At 49.5% G+C, this 9,096-nt stretch overlaps 1 protein-coding gene across 1 annotated transcript; it reads left to right on the top strand.

Moving 5' to 3' along the window:
- The first annotated feature begins 6,969 nt into the window (after positions 1 to 6,969).
- Positions 6,970 to 8,172, top strand: LOC144139198 (centrosomal protein 20). The gene is made up of 4 exons (XM_077671626.1): positions 6,970 to 7,129; positions 7,251 to 7,451; positions 7,732 to 7,816; positions 7,946 to 8,172. Exons 1-4 carry the CDS (start codon positions 7,102 to 7,104, stop codon positions 8,025 to 8,027), a joined length of 396 nt encoding a protein of 131 aa, XP_077527752.1. The 5' UTR covers positions 6,970 to 7,101; the 3' UTR covers positions 8,028 to 8,172.
- The last annotated feature ends 924 nt before the right edge of the window (positions 8,173 to 9,096 follow it).

Raw genomic sequence — 9,096 nt, 5'->3', positions numbered from 1 at the left:
CTAATTTTCTGTGAAGGAAATGCTGCCTTGTGCCGGCTAAAGGATATACACTGTTTTGGCTACACACATCATAAGACAAGATAGCAATGCAATACTCTACAGAGCCCGTGCACAAGCTGCTGCCTTGCATTGGTCTGACCCACAGAATTGACAGGAACAGCTCCCCAGGACTGATCCCGAGCAAAGGTTCTGGCTCGTTCATGCCCCTCAACTTCACAGAAGTCAATGAAACCTTGTTACACAGGCTGCGGCTTAAAGTAGCATTGACCTGAAAGTATCTGCACACAATCGGACGCGAGGACAGCCCAGACTGCCTTCTGTGTAAGACTGTACAGAGACAATTGATCATTTGCATAGTTTTTGACCAAGGTATACTAGTGGGTGAAAAGACCTTGAAGCAGCCTTACTACGCTTGAATGCTTACCCTCTGTCTGAACGAAAGATTTTTGGCACGTGGGCTGACACGAAGAAGCAAGATCGAGCTGTCAAATCGCTGCTTGTCCTGTCAGGACTCTTGGGTCTATGTGGTGAAATTTCACAAACTGCGGAACTTTTTTTTATGGTCGGTAAATAAGTTATGCGAATTATGCAGTGATTAGTCTGTTTCTGCGCCCCATACATGCTTTAAGTGTACATTAAGTTCATTGGTTGATTTCACTGTCATTTCTCATACCCTCAGTATTCAGTACCTTCCTTGCCCCAGTGGGATTTAAGTAGCAGGCCCAAGTTCAGTTTCTCAGGCTGGCCTCTTCTCCTTTCAAAAATCTTTTACTATCTCTACCTCTCTCTTGCCAGCATGCCAGGTGCTTGTAACGGTTTACTAGGATTCGCAACGGTCACCATACGATAAAAATTTCTTATGACTACTTTCATTGCTGAAGTTCACTGCGCTCAGTGTACTAGGGTGTTTGGCGCACAATAGTAATTATGACTGCAGACAGCCTACAGTTCTTAAAGCCCACATCGAAATCCTGCCACGGACTCGTTCTTGCCTTCACTTCGATAAGGCTGTCACAAATGGGTTGATCAGCCGAACATGCTGGAAGGGATGTTTTTCTACACTCTGAATTAATGTTTGATCATTGTGCATACATTAAAGCATTTTTGTTGGTTCTTCCTTTTTATCTCTTGACACCCAGTGCAACCAATGGGCTGGTAAAAGCTGTGGCTTGTCATATGTGTTTCCAGTTCATAATGGTGCATTCTGCTTGTTGCCAAAGCCAACTGCAGAAAAGTTCTTCAGCCATAATGCAGTGCTGGCGATGGTCTTTTGTGGGCTATAAAAGCAAAATGTACTGGTTGTTGGTCAAATAAAGTGAGCCAATTTTAAATGTTTCTTCCCAATGCCGGATGTGTTTTCTTGGAGGTTGTGTGTTTGCTTAGTCCTTTTGGGAACAGTTGAGCATGTATGGCTCATGTGTTGGCCATGAGACTAATCAGCATTTGAAGGTTCATGGGGCAGGTACAACTTGTACAGCTGGTGAGCGAAGGGATATAACTATTACATTTCCGATTTTCCTGCAACATGTCACTAGCATACAACAATTAGGATTTATAATTTAGCTGCAGTTCTTTTTTACGACAATACTGCTATTGTGCCCATTATAAAATTCATAGTAATTACGACCAGCCGCCATACGTTGCTGGCCGTAAAGTGAGCGGCGTCATCAGAAAACATCATGTCATAGTTACTCCCGCCGTTTACCCCGCACGTGTGCACGCGTTTTGCGATGAGCGTGCGGCATCAACCTGGCTTGCCCGTGGTGCTCGGAAAAATACCAGGAAAACAGTCACGTACGTCTGCGCCACAAGGATGAGCACAAGACACCTCGCAGACGCCCAGCTCGCGAAGCCGGTTCTACCGCGTGCCGACGCATTTCACTTTAGGAGGAATGGGAAAGCCTGCGGACAAAGCAATCCGGGTCAGCAAGTCATGCATGCGGAAGATGGATATGACGATAATTTTATGGACCTCATAACTACTACTGCCTCAGTGAGAAGCGACGACGGAACACGTAAATAAACAAATTTCGCGCAATACGTGGTGGTGTGTCATTCAGTGCTTCAGGAGGATCTAAAAAGAAATCCTCCAGCTCGCCTTGCGTCACTTAGTGCAAGTTTCGCCAGTTTTAAAGACGAAGGTGTAACATCAAACGCGAAAACTGACCGTACATATATGTGGCGTCGGCGGGGCCACCGCTGTATGGACTGGTGTACTTGAACTCATTTCGCCAGAGCAGCAGCCAAATCCTCTCACTACGGCGCTAAACCGGCACCTTGGCAGAATGGAACCTTGCTGCCACGTGCTGCCAGCTGCAGGTGCACGTGGCAGCACGTATACGCGTAAACGAATGCGCACACACAGCTCTGACTGCTGGGGAACTTCAGCGTGATGAGCATCCAGTCTGCTTGTCAGAAAACGAAGGCCTGTATGCTTCTTTCTTTTTGAACAAACGGTACATGGTTGGCCGGTTCTTCATCACTTGCAGTGGTAGGCTGTTGGACAGCTGCTGCTATGACCAGAAGCAACATGCGCACTACTTACATGACGTTTGTATACAAATTATGTGCAACAACGCTTTTATCAATTTGGTGTTGACAGGAGCTGTGGGCACAGTATATGTGGGAGACTATATTGGCGCTGCCCTTACCAGCGTGTGGTACAGCGCTGTACTCACGCTGTTTATTAGTTACCAGCGCAATTTTTACAACGGTGTGTGAAGTTGGTGAAATGAAGTACAGTGTATCTCCTGGATTGGTCGGTGCTTCCTGCTTCGGCGTGATTCTTTCCAGGCCATCACTAACAAGGGTGGCAAAGTTGTGCTTGTGCCAGAAGCCAAATTTTTTGACACTTTAATTGTGATCAGTACTTGTAGCACTGCAGTGTACCTTGTAACTTTGGAAGCTCGGAAAAGTTGGTACAACATATGACCAAATATAGAGTTGTAGGCACGACGAAAAGAGGCATATTAACACGCGTTTACTCCAAACATCTTTTTGTCACATCTAATATAATTCAGGCCTTTTTTGTCCCAGCTGTGCTGATTTCACTCCCCAAAATAAGGCACCTGCTGGTCTTTTTATGCACAGAAGGTATGGTGAGGTTTCAAAACATTTTAGGCTGCTGCGCCAAAACTATACGGACAAAAACGCTGGTGTTCAGCGGCGCGTACTACAGTGCACCAGAGTTGAAGATCAAGTGCACTGGGCACCTAGACCCAAGATAACTCTTGTCAAATGAGGGCCTTCGAAGATATTCCTTCGGCCTATTCTTCTCCCCACAAAAGCCACAGATTCTATGATCTAAATGGGAGCGCAAGCAGCCTTCGTGCAACACTATTTAGACCTTTGCCGGCAGAGTCTTCAGCCAGTGCCCGCGTTTGAGGACACAGACCTATTCTTCTTTCCTATTGAGCCACAGCAGATCAAACCTGATGGGGTGATATGGGGCGCGCACATACCTTCCAAAATAAAAAGAAAGAAGGAAGTGCGGTTACAAAAGCCGGCGAATTTAAACGTGCAACACAATCCTCCGAATCCTCCACTCGGAATGGTTTTGCCTTGCCCGCCGGTGCGCCGTAGATACTACAACACGTACCGAACGACAGCCGATGTACCAAGGAGAAGAGTTATCAGCCTGCGCTTACGGCGCGTACAAAAAGCGCGTGCTTTTCATCGTAAACAATGAAAAGCACAGCCGACCTAAACATGAGTGCCGGCACGGCCGCTTTGCACGGCCGGCATGGTACTTCGTACTAGTTTTGGCGATCAACAACGACGACCAAATCCAAGAAATAATAACAAAAAACAGGTGACGTCACTTCCGTGGGGCGCTCCAGCCAGCCCCGATCGGGCGAGGCTGGAGCACCCCGGGGGAAAGGATCCCCGGGGTGCAGCAGCCTTTGCCCGCTTCATAATGCCTGGTTCTTCGACTAGCCGTTAGCCGGCGCCGCAGGAAAAGCCCACTCTGGAGTAAGCAGCGGCTGTAGTATTGGTGGAAAAAAAGCAGAGAAGTAGATAAAGTGTCATCCCAAGCAGGGGTAGCGGCAGGGCAGAATTGAAAAGAAATCTGAGTTGAGGGTCAACTAAATTTAAGTTACTAAGATAGGCTAGATGGCGCATGCCGTTACGTCGATTCAAAGGGGAGGCCTTTGATCATCATCATCATCACTTTGGCGGGAAAAGCCAACTTTGGCAGCGGTTTGCGCGCAGGCGGCCGCGGGCGCGGTGCAGCAATCCTCCCTGTTCTGTAAGACTGTGGCACAACCAGCACAACCACAGCTTGGGGAGCGCGCTCCTCCAGGGAGTTTATTCTAGTAACGTTGCTTCGAGGCTCGAGCGGAAGCTCTCCGTACTCTTGTGCGCTCCGTACTCGCCACTATCGGGGCGCGCGGTGGCCCCGCGCCGTTTCACACCAGCTACGTCGCCGCTGAAGGCCTGGGTCGTACTAGAGAGGCTTTATTGTCGCACAGGCCACCCGTTTTCGGGAGCAACGCGGCAGTAGACCATTTACGCTGTCGTAGCCTACGCGGGGGCAGCGGAGGCTCGGTAAGCGCCACTCGCCAACACCAGCGGGCTGGGCGCACGAAATCTCCGGACAATCCGGCCGCCGAGCCACCAAACGACCAGCGAGAATTTTCTCGCCCCGCCGCCGACCCCTCGCCGCGCACGCAGTCGTTCCTAACGGAGATGCTCCCCGAGATGCAATCTCGTTGTTGCAGCAAGCCAGTAGCTTGATCGAGTCCCTTTCAGGCGCTCTAAAGGTTTCCCTGGAGGCACCGAAGCTGTCAAGGCCACTGGTGAGGCTGGAAATATCAGTTTACCGCGGTTACGAGGATACCATCAGCGTGACCGACTTCACTATATGGGACTCAGCGACAGCGATATGCTCGCGCGTGTCGTTCCAGTCGTGCTTACGAAGCGAGCAGCGCAGTGGTACCAGCTTGCCGGTCACCGATCCGCCACGTTCACTGAACTCAAGGCGGCAATCCGTCGCTAATTTATTCCAGTGGACTGCCATCGGAGGACGCGGCGTGAACTGGAGCTGCGCACACAAGCTCCCTAGGAATCCCTCCTAGTGTTTGTGCGGAGTATGGAGAAGCTATATCAAATCGCCGAACCGGCAGCCCTGAACGATGAACACGTTGAGAGGGTTATCAGGCAGGCGCAACCCACTTTTTCGGCGTACCTGCGCGGCGCTCGGTTCCGCGACCTGGAGGAGCGAGCCGCTGAGGCGAAGCGGATACAGGGCCACATACTCGCTTCCCTAGCGTATCGCCCTCTTCCTCCGGCAAGCGAGGCTCTTGAGCCCCGCTGCGCGTGGAAGGGAGCTTCCTCTTTTTCTCGCCACCCGCCGGACGCCGCCCACGCAGTCGGAGCGGAAGACAAAGGTCTGTTGGAAATTAGCGAACGAGCTTTGGACCCATACACTTACGGACGCCACACGGCCAATGCCAGGAAAAAGCCTGCAACAACCGCCCTGAACTCTCAGGTCCGGCGGCAGGCGGAGACACTCCAAGGGATGCCAATCGCGGGAAAACCCGTGGTGGGCTGCGCTGTTTTCGTTGCAGAAAAGAGGGCCACATGAAGCGCAACTGCTCCCAGCCGCCGGCGCAGTTGAGAAACGCAGGTGACGGCCGAGCGGGAAAGCCCGTTCGGCCGAAGTTCGGCAGCACACCGCAATGAAAGAGGCGGATTCTGGCCCCTACCTAGGCCGCCCGGGTTACCACGTCGGAGGGCCTGCTCCGTTCATCAGTGTCGTCATTGCGGGCCGAGAATCCCGGCTTTATTGGACACGAGAGCTAGCGCTTTGTTCGGAGACGAAATGTTGTACGTCTTGCAACAGCGTTCTGTTCGCCTCAGGGAGTGCCGAGCTGCGTTCAGCCTTGCCAGCGGTGTTGCGCGTGCCGGCGGCGCCGCAAGGTTGACAGTTCGATGGTACGGGCGGAGGAGTCGATGTCGTTTTATCCGCCTGCCAAGCCAGAGTGTCCCCGTGATTTTGGGCCGCGACTTTCTTCGGAAGTCCAGAATTACGATCGACATTACGATCCCGCTTTCTGACCCCCGATGACAACCCCCATGCCGCCGCCTCGACATGACCACGCCTCGGGCGAAATAAGACCGATAAGACACTGAACAGAGACGACTGAAACTTTCGAACACCGCATGACCGCATCACGCGCAGAGGTCATGGCAGAGGTATTGCGGCCGTGTCAAAGCAACACCGACTAGGCAGAGCAACGCCACCCAGACTGGAAATAATTTCCTCAAGGTGGCGTTGGGCAGAGCCGTCGGGACGGACGGAGAAAGAGAAGTGGGGGAGCGAGAGTCCCAAGCCGAAATTCGCCATAAAATCGCCATGTCGCCATTTGTGATTTTCGGTCGCCACGGGCCTCTCAAAGTCGCCAATTTGGCGAAAAGTCGCCACCAGTGGCAACCCTGCGTTAGGCTTACCAAGACTAGCAGCAGCAAGTTCACGAAAAATGCTCAGTAAATAATTGCAAACAATTCTCCCAACAAGAAAAAAGCGCCGTGAGGCAGCCGCTGTGCAAGGCGATAAGGACGTAACGTTGCGCAGGCTTGCGGTTAGAGCCAAGGCCAGAATCCCACATGGAGCAACACACGCCGTCAATGCCTTCAAATGTGCAAAAAAAAAAAAATTGTGACGTCACAGGAAGTCACGTGACTAGTTTAGTTTGACGTCACTTCTGCGGGGCAGGAGCCACCGCGAGGGGGCTAGATCTCGTACCCCGCGCGGGGCACGAGACTAATTTATTTGTACTGTAGCATTTATTGTAATAAAACAACACTGATATTTAAATAAATTAAAAATAAACTAAATCACTTCAGCTCAACCTAGAAAAACTACAATTTGTACGCGTAGTTGTAGTGGCGCTACTTTACGACCCTCACAACCCTCGCAGTTTAGGTAGTTTAGCCGGTTTAGCCTGTCATTAACTCTATGAGCCTCTCTAGGATGTATTCAAACGGCGCTCGTTTCAAAGTGTATTGATCGGTAGTTTACAGGGAGTCATAATAATTACTTCGATTTTAGGTGCTTTAAACGCCAGAATCAGACTTCTTGCCATTTTGTAGGAGGAAATGGATGCTGAAAAAGACCTAAAAGCCGGTTAGTGAGCTCCCGTGCCCTAATTTTTTTTGTTTTCAGTGCAAGAAGCGTGCTTAGAAATCGTTCCTGTTCTGTGCGGTCCCTAGAACTGCGTCTTTGTTTTTCTCCGTTCTTCTTTTAGCCTTGACCGATGTGCTTGAAAGCAGCGGTGTATTGGCATCGCTGCGCGCAAACCTGCGCTCGGAAATAGTCAAAGTTCTGGAGGAACCCGGAGGCAGTCGACCACCCAAGCTGCCTCAGCAGAACTGCCTCATTAACGAACTCATCCTCGAGTACCTTGCCTTTAACAACTACAAGCGAACAGCATCCATACTCGAAGCAGGTAACTTCCTTAAAAATATCAGAATAAATCAATTGTGGGTCGTATCCATAGTGTGGGCACCGTAAACACGCTCATCTTTCAGATTCATTGTTTATTTGTGAAATGAACGGGTTAATTGCCCTCACGGCCGTGAAGCCATTTCTTCAATTATGTGCCGCCTCATACTTGCGTCAACAAAGCGCCTTAAAAAATGGTTTACGCTCTCACCATGGAGGCCTCTTTTTTTTTTTTTTTTTTTCCTTTATGGCCCTCAGCACCCATTTTATTTCTCCTTTTGCAGAAAGTGGATATCAACAAAGCTATGTTGGCCGTGCATTTTTGGAGAAGGAGCTCAACATTACTTTGTCAGAAGAAGCCTCCGAGTTGTAAGCACGTTGCCTAATTACTTTGTAGAAAGCAGAATCCTTGTTACACTTTGCATATCTTATGCCTTGGCTGATGTGCAGAGGCTATCAACACTAATTTGTCCCATGCCGCTATCTTTATCTTTCCAGACCCTTATTGTATTCGATTGTAGAAACTCTTCGAGACAATGGAAAGAGCAGTAGTCCAGGTCTTGGAAAGGGCGCCACCTGAGGCATAATCGTCAAGACATTGCCCCGTTGAAACTAACGCCCCTCCATACTGCTCTCGTCCTTTAGGGGCTTTAGTTGAAACGTCTTTCTTGTCCGTTCGATGATCGATCTCACAAGTTTTTAAATAAATATCGGACATATTTTTGTTGGACTACTATTTTGAATGCTTAGTCCTGCAAGCAACAGAGACGAGTGTATGTTCCTCATGCACACACTAAATGGCAGTTAAATCATTCCACGAACAAAGAGCTGTGTTCTTTCCCATATTTTGAAAATAGCACAATCATCAGTGGTCTCTCGTTGCAGGAGGAAGCTTGACTAAGAATACTTGTAAAATAATTTAATGCATCCTTCCCCTTATGAGGTGCTGAATCATAACCCCACTCGTCTTTCAAATCCACGCATTAGTGAGCTGAAACTCCACAGTTCGTCATGGTAAAACTAGCATGATGAACACGATGCAACACTGGTGTTATTCATAAGCCACAGTCATGTCCCCGTTCCTAGCTCCAGTGAGTGATGAGACGTTTCCGTTCATCATAAAGATCCTCCTGTGTTAATCGACAAGATTTAGGGGAAATCCCCAAAATGGAGTAAGTTTCTTGAAGAAAAGTTTGACATCCACCTCAATGCAGCTGTACGGCTACAAAGAAAAGCTGTACAGCTTTCTCAGAAACTTAATTCGCAGTTGAAGAACAATTCGTCCTGGTTCTGGATGCGAACTTGGGACCACCGCTTAATGGGAGCAGTCGCTCTACCAACTGAGATAACCAGGAGGCTAGTCGTTTGTAGCATGAGAACGAATTGATCAACAACTCGAAATTGATGGACAGGTGGAAATCCCCAAGGTGGAGTAAGTTTCTTTGAAGCAAAGTTTGACATCCACCTCAATGCAGCCGTACAACTACAAGGAAAAGCTGTACAGCTTTCCTTTGTAGCCGTACGGCTGCATTGAGGTGGATGACAAACTTTCCTTCGAAGAGCCTCCTGTGTGCAAGGACTGGGATGGGACAGCAGCAGTCATCCTTAGCTCCTTACTTGCTTTTTATGTCAGTGAGGTTGAACCACCC

Source organism: Haemaphysalis longicornis, unplaced genomic scaffold (assembly GCF_048455015.1).
Source record: "Haemaphysalis longicornis isolate Haplotype H1 unplaced genomic scaffold, Haemaphysalis longicornis Haplotype H1 scaffold_5, whole genome shotgun sequence".
Classification (NCBI taxonomy): Eukaryota; Metazoa; Arthropoda; class Arachnida; order Ixodida; family Ixodidae; genus Haemaphysalis; species Haemaphysalis longicornis.
The sequence above is the reverse complement of the archived record's forward strand: the minus strand, read 5'-3'. Positions and strand labels throughout refer to the sequence as shown.

Excerpts from the sequence above, each read along its gene's own strand:
- LOC144139198 (XM_077671626.1), top strand. The coding sequence starts at position 7,102 with ATGGATGCTGAAAAAGACCTAAAAGCCG. Across the intron at positions 7,452-7,731 it reads AGCATCCATACTCGAAGCAG|AAAGTGGATATCAACAAAGC; the intron begins GTAACTTCCTTA and ends CTCCTTTTGCAG. Across the intron at positions 7,817-7,945 it reads TCAGAAGAAGCCTCCGAGTT|ACCCTTATTGTATTCGATTG; the intron begins GTAAGCACGTTG and ends TTATCTTTCCAG.